General features: G+C 38.6%; 1 protein-coding gene and 1 pseudogene across 1 annotated transcript; one reads left to right on the forward strand and one right to left on the reverse strand.

The window, feature by feature from the left end:
- The first annotated feature begins 9,992 nt into the window (after positions 1–9,992).
- Positions 9,993–12,168, forward strand: LOC149831900 (pectinesterase pseudogene; annotated as a pseudogene).
- A 519-nt stretch (positions 12,169–12,687) lies between these two features.
- LOC149831901 (rust resistance kinase Lr10-like) lies at positions 12,688–14,052 on the reverse strand. Its single transcript, XM_090013106.1, has 4 exons — positions 14,005–14,052; positions 13,834–13,905; positions 13,478–13,749; positions 12,688–12,823 (listed from the first exon to the last, which is right to left on the reverse strand). The coding sequence occupies exons 1-4, from the start codon at positions 14,050–14,052 to the stop codon at positions 12,688–12,690; spliced, it is 528 nt and encodes a 175-aa protein (XP_089869232.1).
- Between the last annotated feature and the right edge of the window lie 5,046 nt (positions 14,053–19,098).

Consider the following 19,098-nt stretch of genomic DNA (forward strand, 5'->3'; position numbering starts at 1 on the left):
TTTTTTCTAACAGTGACCAGCTTTCTCACAAGCACAACTAACAAATGATTATTCTTTCAAAATTTAAAGAACTCTTAAATGGAATAGCATTTGAAAGATTTAACAACAAACACAGGAAATATTGGTAATAAGTGTTCTAAGGCTCTCTCTAGATTGGTAATAAGCGTTCTATGGTTTTAGGTTTTTTTTTCTCCTATTTTTTTCAAAATCAAGTGCTTTTGGCAAATCAATGGATTTTTTCTCATGGTTCTTCTCGAGTTGTTCCTTCAAGGGAACAATTTATGTTTTCCTAGGAAGTTCATCATTCATTGTCTCAGAACTAGGTCTATCATTCTTTCAGAGTAATTATGTTGCCTCTTGATCAATCTAACAAAACAAAATCCCAAACCCCATAAAAGTCAACAATTAAAAAACAACACACAAGAACCAAACAATTCTTTCACAACCAAATTTACCAAACCAAAGAATTAGCGCACCAATCATTCCAAAAAATTAAGAGACCCAAAAACTAAAATTGATTAGTAACCACACTCATAATTCCAAATCAACCCAAATCTCAATCCCAAGACACCAAAACTTCAATAAAAGAGAACCACAAAACCTTATTATTCAAAAACAACAAGCTTCAAAAAATAATAAAAAATTAAGCTATTCCATTATATTTTCTCCATAACCAACAAAATAAAACCAAAAAATAGATCCCTATAATCAATTTCGATTCTAGAAACTGATCTAACATTAATAGAAATGAAAAGCACACAAAAAACACTTAAACCCTAAATCACCATCCATTGATTCACCCAAATTCACAAACCCCTCAAAAACCAAAAAGCCATTTTAGAAATTCTCACTAGAAGAATAAAGTGAGCCATAAATCAAGAAAATTAGTGAAAATTCAACGGAAAATTACCCAAAGGAAAGGAAAAATAAGAGAAATACATGTTGGAAGAGAGATTCTACTACTTTAAGCTTGGAAGAAAGCAGCGGTAGATCATAGAAAGAGCAGGGAGGAGCTTCGGTGGTGGGAGGCGGTGGTCCGGCGAGCCCGAGTAGGGAGGAGCTCCGACGGCGACAGACAGTGGTTCGATGAGCCTGAGTAGGGAGGAGCTTCAATGACGATAGTCAGTAGTACAACGATATATATATATATATATATATATATATATATATATATATATATATATCGAGAGAGAGAGAGAGAGAGAGAGAGAAGAAAAGGAAAAAGAAAAAGGGTTCATCAAGCCCCTTTAAAATACTAGGCTATTACGATGATAGAAATGCTATCGTTATAAGGAAAGAAAAAGGCTATAAAAGCGACAAACATGTTATAACTATAGAGAAAGGCTATAGCAACGACCTTTTTTTATGTCACCATTATATGTCAATAGCGGTGATATTATATGCCCGTTAAATATTGCCGTAAAAGTTTTTTAACAACAATAATTAACGGTCATATAATCAGGGCATTATAAACATATCTAAAACGGTGATATCTAAAGTCGCCATTATAGGTATGTTTGTAAGGGTGACATATTTAACGATCATATAATGTTGTTATAAATAAATCTATAATGGTGATATATAAAGATGTCGTTATAGACTTATCTTTAACCACAATAATTGTGTGATGCCACGAGGATATCTAAAGTCACCGTAATTGTTATGTCAATAACGGAGACTTTTGTTGTTGCCTTCTAAGAGTCGCTTCTTTTTTACTTTGTTCCTTGTAGTGACATCTCCACACAAAAACCTATTTTGAACCTTTCTTTTAAAATTCTCTCGGCACAAGCATGTCTCTAAATGAGTGGCATTTGTCCAACTGTCAACCAAACTACAATCATTAAAGCGGTGTTTTATCGTTTCGTTGCTTGTGCCACAAATTCTACATTTACTTGCCAAATGGAAGTCATGACATTTTAAAGCCAAATCAGTTTCAACTTTGTCCGAAAAAATAATTCATGCAAATGTGGAACCTCTTGGCAAGAGCCCCTCTCCCCAAAGAGCCCCATTAGGAAGATAGTATACGGCTTTGAGACATAATCTAAGGTAACATAATTTTCCCCATAAAAGCTTTGTTTGGGGATACTTTCCAAGTGAACTTGTCCTCTTCTCCAAACTAGATATGGGAAAAAAGAATAAGCAGAGACTGTTCCTCGCCAAGTGCTGCTGGTGAGTGATTCCTTCTAACTTCAATGCCCCAACCCACTTGATGAGACCAGATTGTAGCCACTGAAATATTTGTTCCCACCACTACTTGGAAAAGATTCAGAAACCTCAACGTTAAGGCTCAGTCGACTCATATGTCTGACCAAAATCTTGTAGAACCACCATCCCCCTACCGCCACTCTTGTGAACTCTAAGAATACCAATAGTACAAAAAATGAGTCCTTTTCAAAACTCGGAACCATTTTTCCATCTAGAGTCTTGAATCCATTGCCAAGGCCACTCTTATAGAATATTTTTGCTTGAGACACTTTGCTACCATGCTCTCATATCGCCACCACCACTTAATTACGTGAATTCCCTTCCTTTCTACCAACCAAATTAAAATTTTAAAGAAATTTTCAGTCTTTTTTTAGTCTTTTTGGCATAAAAAAAATAATCATAAAGATGTTGAACCACGGAAGCAAAAACATGCTTCACTAAAGCAATTCTACCCGAAACTAGAAAATAAATTTGGCGTGTATTCTCTATAGTCACGACTCACGTCTATATTCTTTCTCTTTCCAACCATCTCTAGCAGCAGCATTTCAAAAATATAAACATCTGATTTATAGGATATGTTTCCGAAATTTCGGCAAAACTACTCTTGGTGCAATGTACCCCTTGTAGCGGTCATGGATATAATGCTTTGACCCTTTGAGTAAGTAAAACTTTGCGAAGCCAAAATAAAAAATTTTAGTTGTAAATCTATGGTCAAGTATAATGTTATGTGGCTTGATGTGGAAGCGCAAGATACGCTGGTCACATCCTTGATGCAAGTACTCGATGCCATGAGTGATGCCAACAGCTATTTCATGTAATTTGTCTCAGCCCAACTCACATTGCTTAGTTTTTGCTGATTACTGTTGTTCTTCTGTGACAAGCGATCTGCCTGTGCACAGCCCTCCCCTTTTGCCAACCATGGCAAACTCAACCTTAAATAGACGTTAATACGAGGAAAACTTGCTTTTGTCCTAACATTAAATAAGGTAGAGATATTTTGATTACCGTCCATAAAGTAGGATACTGTGGAGAATTCTTTGATCTTCTCTGACCTAATCCTAACCCTAGAATTCTTTGACCTTCTCTCTCTGAAAAAAAAACTCTTCGGCCTTGCTGATAAAAAACGAGATGAATTAATGGACCACGACCAGAAAAGCATCCGCACATATCACCTTTATTCATAACGGGCTGTCATACTTCTTATTTTAGACAAAATATTAGTAATATGCTGTAATCACAAGTCCTCAAAACCACAGTGGCAGATCAGATCATTGCACTCTTCGAGCGTGCTGCTATACCTGGCTGCCCTCCATCCGCTGTTGGCCTGACCTCCACAACAGACATGTTGTAAGTCAAGGAGATCAGGTGCAGCGGCTCACTCAATGTGATTGCATGACCTGATGTGCCTTCCAAAACCACGCGTTGATTACCATATGTTCCACCTTACGTTTCATGGAACGTAACATTTAATCAGAAAGGTCCAGTATTAAGGGCTATATAGCCCAGTCTGTGACGTGGAGGAGAAAGAACTGCACTTAAAGTGCTTTTAATGAAGAATATTATATTATAATAAAACATCACATTTTTTTTTTGTGAGAGAAATAATAAACATCACATGAAACAGCAACTTTAACGTTGAAGTAAAATTACAAAGATGGGAAGCCAATGCCAATATCTTATTCAATAATGGGATGCATGACTATGCAAAAATCTTATTCAAGAACCGAACGAAGTTTAGGAAAAAAGAAATTAAAGAAGAACGACACCAATCACGTATACCCTGTTATGAGAACCAACATCCGAATGCCAAGGCTTGCAATCTTATAATAATCCCTGTTAAGAGGATCGGTGGATGTCCAAGGCAAATCCCAATCCATGTTCAAGCTAGCCGAACCAGAAACTCCATTCTCGGTGGTCGTGGCTTCACAATAGAGGGGTGCATTTTGCCGAGCCACTTTGGAGCAACATATGTATATGCAAGCCACTCTAACACTAATGGAGAAGAAACACTGCCAATACCAGGGTGCGGGAGACACAGATGTGACAGAGGATCAGCCGTTGGTTGGACACGGCTGGAGGAGCCTCTGACAGGTCGATGGAGCGAGCAATCTTGCCAGTGGATGCGTGCATAGTCCGTCCAGCACATGGTTGGTTGGGACAACCCAATCAGCCACCATGGCTGAACCCAAACTTGGCCTAATCAGACTCGGACTAGAACTCCAACATAGTTTTAGACTCGGATCCACCATTTTCTTAAATTTAATCGTGTTTGATGTGGATCAAATCCAAATTCATGTCTTTGGTCTTACTTTTAATTACCTAACCCAAATCCAAATTTCATTTTTCCATTTGACCTAAGTCCTACTTTAACACCCAATAAAAATCTGGACCTAATTATAGATTGTTTGGATCTACTTAAATGCAATTGGATCCAAAATCATTTACAACTAAACCTTTCAAATTTTGATTATATATTACAAGCGTATCGGTTTGGAGTTGTTTTGCACTAGCTATAAGGGAGTAACAAAGTCCAAATACTCTGTAAATTTGAATCATCAACAAAATGCATCCTTTCACCATCATCTTCTCTTGATCAATGTTTGATAGAACCACACCCGTTACTGATTGTGTTGCCTTCGTGGTTCTTAGAAGTTGAGTGAAATTAGAAGAAACGAAAGTAGATCAGACTCTAGTCATTTTTTTTTTAATCCGGGGAGAATGTTGCAGGAGCAAAGCAACATGCAACCCGTGTCCAAGAGATCCATCTAGTTTCAATTTAAGCTTTTATTTATATTTGAATCTTTTTGATGTAATGGATCTTAGTTCCAAAATAAACTAGTTTTCTTATAAGTAGTCGTTATAGGGGTTTATGAGTTAGAGTTGATGAATGAAAACCTCTATGATGGAACATGATGGTGCTTGAACTTCTCTTCACATCTGTAATCATGCATAATGGTCTCTGACAATATGGATTCCACAGCCCAGTGCTACTTCAACTTCATATACTCCATCGCTTGGGGCAGATGGAGGCCAGCATCAATCGAGTACAGACATTCAAAAGCTCTGAGGCACTTAAGGTTCTCTGATCAGTTTCCTTATTATCGAGAAACTCATTGACGTATTATAGTGTAGAGGTAGCATTTTTGAGTGCTAGGTCAACGGGGACATTCACTAAGCCGGCGAGGTTTGCAGTGTTGTAACTCTGGTTCTGTGCTTGAAGTGTGGTGAAGCAGAAGTCGTAATCATAAGTGGGGCTGCAAGTCATCTTTATGAACTCAAGGCTTTCTCATAAGAGTCAGCATGAACTAAGGATTGGAAGCGAAAGAGACAGAGGAAGAAGAGGAGGAGGGCAGGCATTGTGGGCATGCCGAAAGAAGGAAAATTTACCGACTATTTTTGTGCTAGCCAGCTGCTTGCATGTGATGTGAAAAGAAATGGATACAAGAGCTGTTCAAATAACCATGTATCGTTATTGCTGCTATAACTGTAAAGGTAAGAACAGAAAAAACTCCTCCAATAACGTTTAGGTACTAATTAACCAAAATTTTCAACCGTACGCACATGAATATTTAAAAATAATGTCGGCTCGTCGAACTGCAAATTTGGCTCGTTTAGATTAACCAAGTCAAGCCTGCACATAGGGTACTGTTCTGCCCGGGTCGGCTTGGGTGAGGTTCTAGCCATTGGTTGGACTCTAGTATGGGACGAGATTCCCTCATAGGCTGCCCTTCTAATAGAGGGAGGATCAGTGGAATGTGATTTGACACTTTAATAAGTTTGCTTGCTGCAACTGACCAGGCTGTGTGCCAAACATGGTTGGTGGTCATGTGAAGCAAGCACACTTAAAGTGCACAATCACATTGCACCGTATCTCAAATCATTCTAATATGGGCAAATGAGAGGGAGAATCAAGTGCATAGTGATTGCGTACTTTAATGCAGCCGCACACTTGATCTCAATTGCCTAAGAAGAAGAAGGCACCTATTTGTCTATGAAAGCCTCCCATACAAGGTTTACTCAACCTGCAATAGAACCAACCATGGTCTCTGTCAATATGGATTTAGGGATGGCAATGGACCGGGGCGCCCCTGCCCCGTCTCAAGATTAGAACCTCCATCCCCGCACGGGGATGGATTTTAACCTCCACCCCCGCCTTCATCCCCGTTTCATGTCCTCCATCCCCGGTTCAAACGGGGATGAGGTGGGGCGGGGCCCGTTTCCCCGTAGTCTATTGCCATCCTTTAGAAGCACTGGGGATGGGGGCGGGGCAGGGATCGTGGTGGGGACGGGGCGGGGTGGGGAAAAGTGTAAGTCCATCCCAGAACGGGGATGGATTTTAACCTTAGTCCCCGCCTCCATCCCTGTTTTATACCCTTCATCCCTGGTCCAAACGGCCCCACTATCCCCCGGTCCACTGCCATCCCTGTATGGATTCCACAGCCCAGTGCTGCTTCAACTTCATATACTCCATCGCTTGGGGCAGATGGAGGCCAGCATCAATCGAGCACAGACGTTCAGAAGCTCTGAGGCACCATAAGGTTCTCTGAGCAGCTTCCTTATTATCGAGCAACTCATTGACGTATGATAGGTCAACGGTGACGTTCACTAAGCCGGCGAGGTTTGCAGTGTTGCAACTCTGGTTCTGTGCTTGAAGTGTGGTCAAGCAGAAGTCGCAATCATCGGTTGGGCTGCAAGTAATCTTTATGAACTCAAGGCTTTCTCATGAGAATCAGCATGCACTAAGGATTGGAAGCGAAAGAGACGGGAAGAAGAGGAGGAGGGCAGGCATTGTTGGCATGTCGAAAGAAGGAAAATTTACCTACTATTTTTTGTGCTAGCTAGCTGCTTGCATGTGATGTGAAAAGAAATGGATACAAGAGCTGTTCAAATAACCAAGTATAGTTATTGCTGCTATAACTGTAAAGGTAAGAACAGAAAAAACTCCTCCAATAACGTTTAGGTACTAATTAACCAAAATTTTCAACCGTACGCACATGAAGATTTAAAATTATGTCGGCTCGTCGAAGTGCAAATTTGGCTGGTTTAGCTTAACCAAGTCAAGACTACACATAGGGTGTTCTGCCCGGGTCGGCTTGGGTGAGGTTCTAGCCATTGGTTGGACTCTAATATGGGACGAGATTCCCTCATAGGCTGCCCTTCTAATAGAGGGAGGATCAGTGGAATGTGATTTGACACTTTAATAAGTTTGCTTGCTGCAACTGACCAGGCTGTGTGCCAAACATGGTTGCTGATCATGTGAAGCAAGCACAATTAAAGTGCGCAATCACATTGCACCTTATCTCAAATCATTCTAATATGGGCAAATGAGAGGGAGAATCAGGTGCATTGTGATTGCGTACTTTAATGCAGAAGCCCACTTGATCTCAATTGCCTAACAAGAAGAAGGCACCTATTTATTATGAAAGCCTCCTATACAATGTTTACTCAACCTGCAATAGAACCAACCATGGCTGTTCTAGCTCCCAACGCCATGCTCCTCGTCGTGGCTATTTCTTTCTTCATTATGTTCGAGCCCACCGAAGAGATGAACATGCATTCTAAGGTACGTACTGCTACTCCCTCTCTCTCAACATTTTTTTTATCTAAAGACTGATAAATAAATTCATGGGACTACAAGAAGACGACAAAGCTGTTAATCTGCATGCTTCATTTCTCCCATTGCTAGCGTGAGCCCATCAATATGTTACCAAATTGCAAAACTATAGGAGTTTATGTGTATGATCCACTTTCAATCAAGAGGCATGATTCATCAAAAGTGATTTTCTTTTTCTAAATCTCATATTCTACAATCTGCAGTTCTGCAGAGTGGGAAAGACAACCTCCATGTGGGTTCAAGTTTAGACCCAACATCCAATAAGTCTAATTAGGTCTTATGTGGTTGGATCATGTCCCAAATTTCATTTTCAAAAGTAGAAAACATGTTCTTAATTTTGGATAGTTGGTTTATGACAAGTTGGACCAAGACCCAACAATCGAATGGACCACATCTAGATCAACAAATACCATGATTGGCGATCATATATACCATAAGGTAGAGTTGCAAATGGGCCATACCTAGGCTGAACTAATATTGGATCTGACTTTTTATAAGTGGGCTTAGTTTTGGATCTGGCAGAGAGCACATGGTAGAGTTCATGATATAGATGTAGTCTGAACCCCCTTTGACACTGGATCTGCAAAAAGTGGGTCAACTATATCGATTAATTTCTTATAAGATATACAAAAAAAAATGGTGGGTCAGGATTAGATATGATCCTGATTCAACTGAATTGTGAAATCACTTGCTTTTGGATCCAATCCATTTCTAATATAAAATTGGTTTTTTTTCGTAATCCCACAAATTCCCTTCGGTGCTGCTGGAATCGGATAAAGATCCGACCCCTTTAAAATCCCGTCATCAGGAAATGAAAGAACCTGTTGGCATCTTAATGTCAGCAATGAGTGATGAATGTGTCCCTCTATCCAAACCACATAAGCCACATGGCTTCACGGAGACAAGGTAGCAATACGGCTACTTATCTGAACCACTAAGGGTAAAAGACTAATTTTGATAAAGAAGGAGGAGTAACAACTGCTTACCGTAAAATAATAATTTCAAATGAGTTATTGTTTGCATTTATTTGTGTGACTCCCACCATACATTTTTCATAGACATACAAGGTAACGTCCTTCCGAATGATGGTGTAAGATTTTATTAAGGAGTGCATTTTCCGAACTGAGACTGGTCAATAGGATGTGGATAGCTGTTCTAATCTTGCCATGAAGACCTGAAGCATGAGTAGCTCTTTCCTAATGAAAATCTTATTTATTGGAAGGTTGAGTTTCCTTGCTTTCATTTTAAACCAAAAGGCCTTCAAGGAGCTTAAGACAGTCACCATGGATGAGAAGAAAATAGTTAGTAACAAGGACAGGACTAGTTTGTAAGTAAAGAAAAATAGAGGAAGATAACCAACGGGGCTTCGTTTGTATGGTAGGAGCAGCCAGTGCACGTCAGCTTGTATTGGGACGTTGCAAGTTCAATCCCAATGGTTTCGTTGTATAATTGGTAGGGGTCTGCCTAACCCCAGCTTGCCTTTAAAAAATAAAACAGAGGAAGATCACAGTACTGGACCAGCCAAAGTAGTTTGAAGTAGGGATCCTCATCATCTTCGTTGAGTGGCATTGAATAGAATTAACAAGGACATATTCCATAAGATTATCGTGGTGCAGAAATGATCCTAGTCTTTAATGAATCAAATGTGGAAGAAGTAAGCCTAGTGAACTTTATAATTACCTAATATATGGTATACTTCAAGAAGCAAGGTTAAAGCCCTTGACATGCCAGATCTGTAGGTGGTGAAGTTGCTTTATTTTGACTGTGATAATTGCATCCAACCACGAAAATATTGGCTGGATGCGTTTGAGAGTTAATGACCATCAGCGTAGATGATTTATTGTTTGTATTCTCAAACCATATAGGAGAAAGTTCGAAGCGTAGAATGGATGAGTGGTTCACTATACCTCCCCTTACATAATCAGATCGTTGCATGGTCTTTTCCGGCAGAAGGGTTTGACCTAAAACATGATACCCCAAGTTGGGGTGTCTAAAACTTTCACAAGTATCTAACTCTTTCTCTTTATTTTGCTAAAATGAAAGTGACATAGCCTTGTTAGAAGTTGAGCTTAAAATTGTTAAATGAGTTTTGTATGAATTTTCCGCATGTTACTATTTTATATTTTATATCTGGATCAATCCTTACGATGAGTGTGTTATATCATACTAACTAATGATAGTCAATCAGAAGGCCATTCTTCAGCCTGATGTTATAGTTGCTCAAGATGATAGTGGAAACTTCTCGTCAATTCAAGCAGCAATTGGTGCCGCTCTACCAGACAATGCTTTGAGGCACACTATTTATATCAAAAGGGGATCATATAGAGAGTATATCAATGTGCCTCGTAACAAACCCAACATATTCCTTTTTGGTGACGGGATTGACCAAACCATAATCACCGGCAGCAGATTCGCGACCAATACCGTTTCCACCTTTAATACTTGTACAGTTTGTAAGTGTTTCATATTCCTAAATCTTGTTCTTTTTAGAGTTTTAATTACAACAATTGCCTATGGTGTCATTTGGGGTATAAATATGAAAACTTGTCTTACATTTGTTACACATAATTTTTTTAGTTTGATTTGTTTGAAATTTTAGTACTCTTTAAAAATTTGTCCATTTAGTATACATGTGCAACCGTATGTTTCACATTACATGCTTTAAATTAATTAAAAGCTACCACCATCTAGATCTTAGGCTATGTTTTAATTTTACTTGAAACCCTATTTTTGCTCTGGTTTATGACATGAAATCAGTCTGCTCAATGGATTTTCACTCCATGCATGTCTTTTTTTTTCAATTATCAAGCCGAGGGAGAAGGCCCCTTACAGTGGCGGTTAGGAAAACCGCAAGCAGGAAACAACCCAAAGGAAACAATGAACAAGAACGATCGAACAAAACATAAGAAGAATACACAGATTTACATGGAAAAACCTCTCCTCAAATCCGAGAGAGTAAAAAAACACGTCCGCCCAGAGAGAAATCTTATTGCTCTTTTCCGACAGTTACAAGAGGGAAAGAAAAGTGAGAATTTATACAAGGCAAGGGCGACAACCCTAACCCTAACCAAATCGGGTTTGATCTATAAAAAAAACTGGGTCTCAAACATAAGCCCAAGAAAAAATTTCTTCTTGGGGGGGGGGGGGGCGCTGCCACCCTATAACCCCCCGCCGGGGGGGAACCCCCGGACCTCCCTCGAATCATGCTCCACAATAGCAGTATTAGTGGTCAGTGCACTTACACATCTCCATCAGTGGGTTTTTCCTTTCACTGTACAAAATATATATCATGTGGTATATGTTTAAAAAGATTACACAATACAATAACATGATTTATTTGACTGAACGTGCATTTTGGTAAGAGCTGCTTGACAGTTGAGATATCCGGTCCCATATATTTATGCTCCTCAGCCTTCATCCAAGAAAACCATCGTCCACTAGTAGCATGATATTGTAAAAAACTTGATCATAAGGTTCAAGAATGGAATTAAGTGCTTCATATTCTTCCAATAACACCTCATAGTTTCTTATAAACACCCTCATTACAAACTGACCTTTGTTGTCTCTTCATACATAACTAATTGTACATCCCGCACATACTCCATGCATCTTTATTGATACAAGAAATCTATAGTGAAAATAAAATATGTTATATGTTTTCAGGTGTAGATGGAGGTGGATTCATGGCCCGGGACCTAACAATTGAGAACACTGCCGGACCACAAAAAGGTCAAGCTGTTGCATTGAGAATTAGTGCTGACAAAACAATCGTCTATAGGTCCAAGCTTTCAGGTTATCAAGATACCTTGTACGCACAAGTTAATAGACAATTCTATCGCGATTGTATCATTTATGGAACAATTGACTTTATTTTTGGAGATGCCAGTGCTATTTTTCAAAATTGTTTTATACATCCAAGAAGACCCTTAATAGGTCAAGGAATCATGATCACAGCTGAAGGCAAAGATGATATTAAAAGGAGCACTGGAATAGTTTTTCAGAACTGTACAGTAACACCAGCTGCTGATCTCATTCCAGTTTCTAATAAATTTCAGGTTTTCCTAGGCCGACCATGGAAGAAGTATGCTGTTACTGTAGTAATTGAATCTTGGTTGGACAACATTATTCAACCAGCTGGTTGGGCTATATGGGACAAAAGCACCAACCATAAAACGGCATTCTATGGAGAATTCTCAAATAGAGGGCCGGGTTCTAATACAAAGAATAGAGCAAAGTGGTCACATCCCAACATTTCTATGCAAGAGGCTATGAGATATACTGCCAATAAATTTATAGATGGTAAAAGTTGGATCGTTCCTACAGGTGTTCCCATAAATCTAGGATTGTGAATTTATATTTATCTTGTTTATGGATGTTATGAACATATATTTTCTTAATCTACATAGCTTTTTTTGTGCTTTTTCTTCTTCTTTTATTCTTTCACTTTTGATATGGTTAACTTATGTCTTTATATATTAAACAAAGTTTTTTTGTGCAAGTGACAGGAGTAACTAACATAAAACCAGCAAAATAGAATGCTGTTTTTTTTTTTTTGTGCTCAGCATCGAATCAGCAGCTACCCGAACTGAATGCCTGACCTCATGATAGAAAATCTGTCTCATTCATATTTGTTCTAATCTCTTGGCGTCTTGCCTCTAGATCCAGCATTCTATCTTTCATCTACTCAGCTATGATTCTGGAAATAGCAAAGGAAGAACAGTCGAAAAGACCCTGTACACATTGGTCCTGTATGTGAGTTTGTGTAGAGCCTGAGTAAGTGCCTTTCTGTTGGTTGAAAGCAAACTTTCATTTGCTGTCAGGAAACCACATTGAAATTGGACATTCATCATCTTACCAATTCCTCGGGTCTAAACAAGGGGAATGGTTGCCCTGTTACCAGCTTCACTGTATCGACTTTCGTCGGAATCTCTCATACTTGGACTGGTACACATACAGTATGATGCTGAAAACAGTTCCACACATGAACTGTATTGTGGAGGGAACCTACATCACAAAGTGTTACTCAGATCGTGAAAACATAGTTCCTCAGATCCCTACCAACTGTTGTGATCTGCCTTTTTCAGTTTGCTTCTTTCTGCTGTTAGGTTTTTCAACGTTTTCTTATCGTTTCATGGCAGGGTCATTGCTTGTCACCTTGCTCTATACTTGTTCTTAATTCTTCACATCTGCTAATAATATCTTTCGATACTCCGAAAAACAAGAATGACGTACAGATGCACATGCTGGGAATTATCGTGAAGTTAACTTCAGACTCATTTAACATTTCAATGAGCATTAATCAAACTTTATAATCCCTAGTTGATAGTTAAATGTCTAATCTATTTTTTTTAACAAAAAAGCCTCATTAATTGATTCAACTGCACAAGTTTGGCAATCTGATTGGATAATGTTGAAATAGTTCAGAAAATCTAGATTGAAAACCTTATTATCATTCATTCATAAACAACTTCTATCTCGAATTTAAAAAACATGTCACGATTATGAAATCCTCCATCTAATTTACACCCAACCAACATCCAAGCTTTTCTTAGTGAAAGGTAGCCTTACATTGACTGCAATCACACTTTCAAAAAGTTCAAACACTACCAAATCATTTCCAAAATACAAGATACAAACTCAAGTAACAGAACCTCTTACCATGGAGCATCGGAGAGAAATGGCTTAGGAGGCATTTCCAACATATCTGTTGCTCCTTCCAACATCTGGACCACTTTTTTCATATATGGACGAACCACTGCGTTCCACTGTATGCGCCACAAAGCTAAACTCGACAACTTCCTAGCAATTTCATCGTCTTCTTTAGTGCTAACTCTAATCCCAAGTTCTCCATGCAAATAAATACGGTTATATATCCATTCTGGAAAATAAATTTGGCTTGTATTCTCTGCAGTCACGTCTATCGTCTTTCTCTTTCAAACCATCGCTAGAAGCAACATTCCAAAACCATAAACATCTGATTGATAGGATATGTTTCCGAAATTTCAAGAAATCACTTCTGGTGCAATGCACCCAATAGTGCCCCTAGCAGCGATCATGGATATAATGCTTTGATCCTTTGAGCAAACCTTCAGCAAGCCAAAATCAGTAATTTTGGGTGTAAATCAATGGTCAAGCAAAATGTTATGTGGATTGATGTCGAAGTGCAAGATACACTGGTCACATACTTGATGCACGTACTCCATGCCACGTGCGATGCCAATAGCTACTTCCATGTAATTTCTCCCAGCCCAAGTCGCATTTCATTAACAATTTTGATATTAAGCGACTGTCAAAAGTGTCTCTAAAACCATAGTTCACGGTTATCTTTCATCACTAAAACTGGTTTGCAGTGTTGCAACTCTGGTTCTGTGCTTGAAGTGTGGTGAAGCAGAAGTCGTAATCATCGGTTGGGCTGCAAGTCATCTTTATGAACTCAAGGCTTTCTCATGAGATTCAGCATGCACTAAGGATTGGAAGCGAAGGAGACAGAGGAAGAAGAGGAGGGCAGGCATTGTTGGCATGTCGAAAGAAGGAAAATTTACCTACTATTTTTTGTGCTAGCTAGCTGCTTGCATGTGATGTGAAAAGAAATGGATACAAGAGCTGTTCAAATAACCAAGTATAGTTATTGCTGCTATAACTCTAAAGGTAAGAACAGAAAAAACTCCTCCAATAACGTTTAGGTACCAATTAACCAAATTTTTCAACCGTACGCACATGAATATTTAAAATTAATGTCGGCTCGTCGAACTGCAAATTTGGCTCGTTTAGATTAACCAAGTCAAGCCTGCACATAGGGTACTGTTCTGCCCGGGTCGGCTTGGGTGAGGTTCTAGCCATTGGTTGGACTCTAATATGGGACGAGATTCCCTCATAGGCTGCCCTTCTAATAGAGGGAGGATCAGTGGAATGTGATTTGACACTTTAATAAGTTTGCTTGCTGCAACTGACCAGGCTGTGTGCCAAACATGGTTGGTGGTCATGTGAAGCAAGCACACTTAAAGTGCACAATCACATTGCACCGTATCTCAAATCATTCTAATATGGGCAAATGAGAGGGAGAATCAAGTGCATTGTGATTGCGTACTTTAATGCAGCCGCACACTTGATCTCAATTGCCTAAGAAGAAGAAGGCACCTATTTGTCTATGAAAGCCTCCCATACAAGGTTTACTCAACCTGCAATAGAACCAACCATGGCTGTTCTAGCTCCCAACGCCATGCTCCTACTCGTGGCTGCTTCCCTCTTCATTATGTTCGAGCCCACCGAGGAGATGAACATGCATTCTAAGGTACGTACTGCTAGTCTCTCTCTCTCTCTCAACTTTTTTTATCTAAAGACTGATAAATAAATTTATGGGATTACAAGGCGACTACAAAGCTGTTGATCTGCATGCTTCATTTCAAGAGGCTTGTAGATGAGATTGCATCTCTCCCGTTGCTAGCGTGAGCCCATCAATATGTCACCAAATTGCAAAACTATAGGAGTTTATGTGTATGATCCACTTTCAATCAAGAGGCATGATCCATCAAAAGTGATTTTCTTTTTCTAAATCTCATATTCTACAATCTGCAGTTCTGCAGATAGTGAGAAACAAAACCTCCATGTGGGTTCATGTTAAGATCTAATATCCAATAAGTCTAATTAGGTCCCAAATGTCATTGCAAAAGTAGAAAACATGTTCTTAATTAATTTTGGACAGTTGGTTTATGACAAGTTGGACCAAGACACAACAATCGAATGGACCGCATCTAGATCAACAAATCCCATGATTGGCTATCACATATACCATAAGGTAGAGTTGCAAATGGGCCATACCTAGGCTGAACTAATATTGGATCTGATTTTTTATAAGTGGGCTTAGTTTTGGATCTGGTAGAGCACATGGTAGAGTTCATGATATAGATGTAGTCTGAACCCCCTTTGACACTGGATCTGCAAAAAGCCGGTCAAATATATCGATTAATTTCTTATAAGACATACAAAAAAAAGGTTGGGTCAGGATTAGATATGATCCTGATTCAACTGAATTGTGAAATCACTTGCTTTTGAATCCAATCCATTTCTAATATAAATTTGGTTTTTTTTCGTAATCCCACGAATTCCCTTCAGTGGTGTTGGAATCGGATATAGAGATCCGACCCCTTTAAAATCCCCTCATCACGAAATGAAGGAACCTGTTGGCATCTTAATGTCAGTATTAAGTGATGAATGTGTCCCCCTATCCAAACCACATGGCTTCACGGAGACAAGGTAGCAATACGGCTACTTATCTGAACCACTAAGGGTAGAAGAGTAATTTTGATAAAGAAGGGGGAGTAACAACTAGGGGTTGGCAAAATCTGACACGACCCGCCAACCCGCCTCTTAGGCGGGTTCGGGTTTGGAAAAAACTAACCCATTTAATAAACGGGTTGACCCGCCTAACCCGTTTATTAAATGGGTCGGGTTCGTGTTAGGGGTATGCCAACCCGGCTGACCAGTTTAATAAACGGGTTAGGCGGGTGGGTCAACCCGTCAACCCGCCGACCCTCCAACCCGACCCGCGAACCTAAGAACCCGTTTACCCGACACAACCCATTTATTAAATGGGTTGGCGGGTCGTGTCGGGTTACCCCTTTATTAAACGGGCCGGGTTCGTGTTTGCCACAGCCGATCTGTTTAATAAACGGGTCGGGTTCGGGTTGAAGTATGCTGACCCGCCAACCCGTTGGGTCGACGCGCCAACCCAACACGATTGCCACCCATAGGTGTAAGATTTTATTAAGCAGTGCAGTTCTGCAGATAGTGAGAAACACAACCTCCATGTGGGTTCAAGTTTAAATCCAACATCCTGTAAGTCTAATTTGGTCTTATGTGGTTGGATCATGTCTCAAATTTCATTGCAAACTTAGAAAACATGTTCTTAATTTTAGATAGTTGGTCTTATGTGGTGCAGAAATGATCCTAGCCTTTAATGAATCAAATGAGGAAAAAGTAAGATTTTGATTGTCTCAAAATCAAAGGGTTTTTTATGGTCTCATTTCAATTTGCTGGGGATCAAGCACAAGAATCCACACCAAATCAGATCCTTGGATCTAAGATCTGAGGTATTCAAGTGCACCAAAAATTTCTTCTATTATAGAGACTTGGTGAGCCAACTTGGTCCTTGGCCAATTGCACTTTTTTTATCCTATGCCAGGCTTGAGATTTTTATAACGTTTGGAATATTTATGTATGTTTCTTCTGTACATTGCCTAGAAATTGCATAAACTCAACACCAAAGATATATCCTATGCAAGGCTCATGCTGGATTCATAATTTGAACTTATAAATTAGTATTTTTGTGTTTATTCACTATGTTATTGCTTCATATTTAATTACTTTATCCATACTTTAGATTTGTCTGGAACTGCAAGTTATTAAATGGACTTACTACTTGAAAGATTCAAAAGATTTGGGTCATTCACAAAACATGAGCAGGCCTTTAGGAAAATTTTCAAGTATCAAAATTCTAAGTACCTAGCTAATTGAACTTGTCTTATTTTTAAATTCTTATCATATAGAGGTTGCCAAAATGTCCTAATTAGTTGGACTCACGTATAGACCCATAATTTGCTATAAGTGCAATTGAGTATCTACCAATTAAAGAGTTGACAAAACATCTACTAGGGTTACAAAGGAAATGTAATATAAGTGCCTTTGTATTCTTTTTTCTTCTTAAAAATGTATATGAGTTGTTTATATTTCATAATTGTCTGTTATCTTAACTTCATGATCCTGCTATTGTCGTCATTTGATTTAATGTTGTTCTTATATGATAGTGAATATTTTTGTATGATTCAATTTTGTACAGTGTAGTTTGATCTAATATTGTTTGCATGAAATTATCAGATGTTGACTTATCATTCACAAAGAGCAGGTAAGCGTTCTTCCTCCCCTTAGATCAGTTCACCACCCACCAACAAAGGTGAAGTGATACTTCAAGGGATGAAGAGGAGACCCCTACACACCACAGACCACTGTAACTCCAAAAATATCCATAGTGGCCTCAGGTAAATAGTAATCCAGTAACTTTTTAGTACAATTAAAACTTTATTAGTGTCATTCATATTAATATTTATTTCTTATAATAAATTAGCAAAATGTAGAGTTATCTTCTCAATGCAACTATGAGAACAATAAATGTATAGCTCACCAGAAGAAAATCAAGTAACGAAAGGCTTCAATAACTATCAAGCATGTGAAGCAATGAGTCATGGGAAAGGGCGCCTCCATATTCTCTTAGAGGCTTTTATGCATCATCATGGAGTGGGCCAACATCACTCACAAGTTGTGGATAAAGGTCTCAGAGGACAAGAAGGTGGTGTTGTGTGAGGCAATTTATGTAATTATATTCCTAACTATATTTTGATGAATAAATTAATCCATAAAAAAAGTGTGACTAACTGTATCTTCATAATTTGGTGCAGGCCAAGTTAGATTTAGACAAGGATATAGTTGAACATCATGCTACCATGAAGAAGAAACTTCAACTAATATACTCAAGCATGCGAGAAGGTTTTTACAAACATTATAATAGGTTTGAAAACTAGGATACGCAGCAAAATATTCTTTTGAGACAGTTAACAGTAAAGTGTGAAAAGGGTTTTGTAACTTTTTCATCGAAGACCATTAGACGGTAAATATTGGATATATATTTATGAGTAAATAAATATTTTATTTTTTAGATTTTTATGAATTAATTGATCTTTCTTTGGTTAACAACAAACATTGATGAAAAATTCTACGAATAGAGAAAAACAGACAGTCCAACGTACCAGTGGATCATCTTTCACCTCTAGAGGTTTTATGAGTGTAAGTTTCTTATTTTATAAGTTTTTTTTTTATATAGTAGTATAGTGCTAAACATGTATGATTTAATATATTCTAAATTTGTTATTTGCAAACTAAAAAAGGACATCAACTAAGAATGAGTGTGTTGTAAAAAGAGATGCACACTCATTCAGATCGCACGATATTCATCTGCAGCGAAACAGAAGATACTTTTATAAGTAACTCACAATTTGTAGCAGTGAAGCATAAGCTACATTCATTCATTCAATTTTGTACATTATAATTAGTTATTGATAACAAAATATTAACGTTATGCAGAGCAAGTTACACTTTGTAGAGATTGAAAGTGATGAAATATATTCTTCACAAGGAGGCCTATTGATGTTGCAGTGAGGCATCTTTTCCAAGGTCCTCGTGGAGCGGTCTAGACATGTGAGAGGGATGGGTACATTTGTCATTCCATC

This window comes from Nuphar pumila, chromosome 7, assembly GCF_984573655.1.
Source record: "Nuphar pumila chromosome 7, dmNupPumi1.hap1.1, whole genome shotgun sequence".
Classification (NCBI taxonomy): Eukaryota; Viridiplantae; Streptophyta; class Magnoliopsida; order Nymphaeales; family Nymphaeaceae; genus Nuphar; species Nuphar pumila.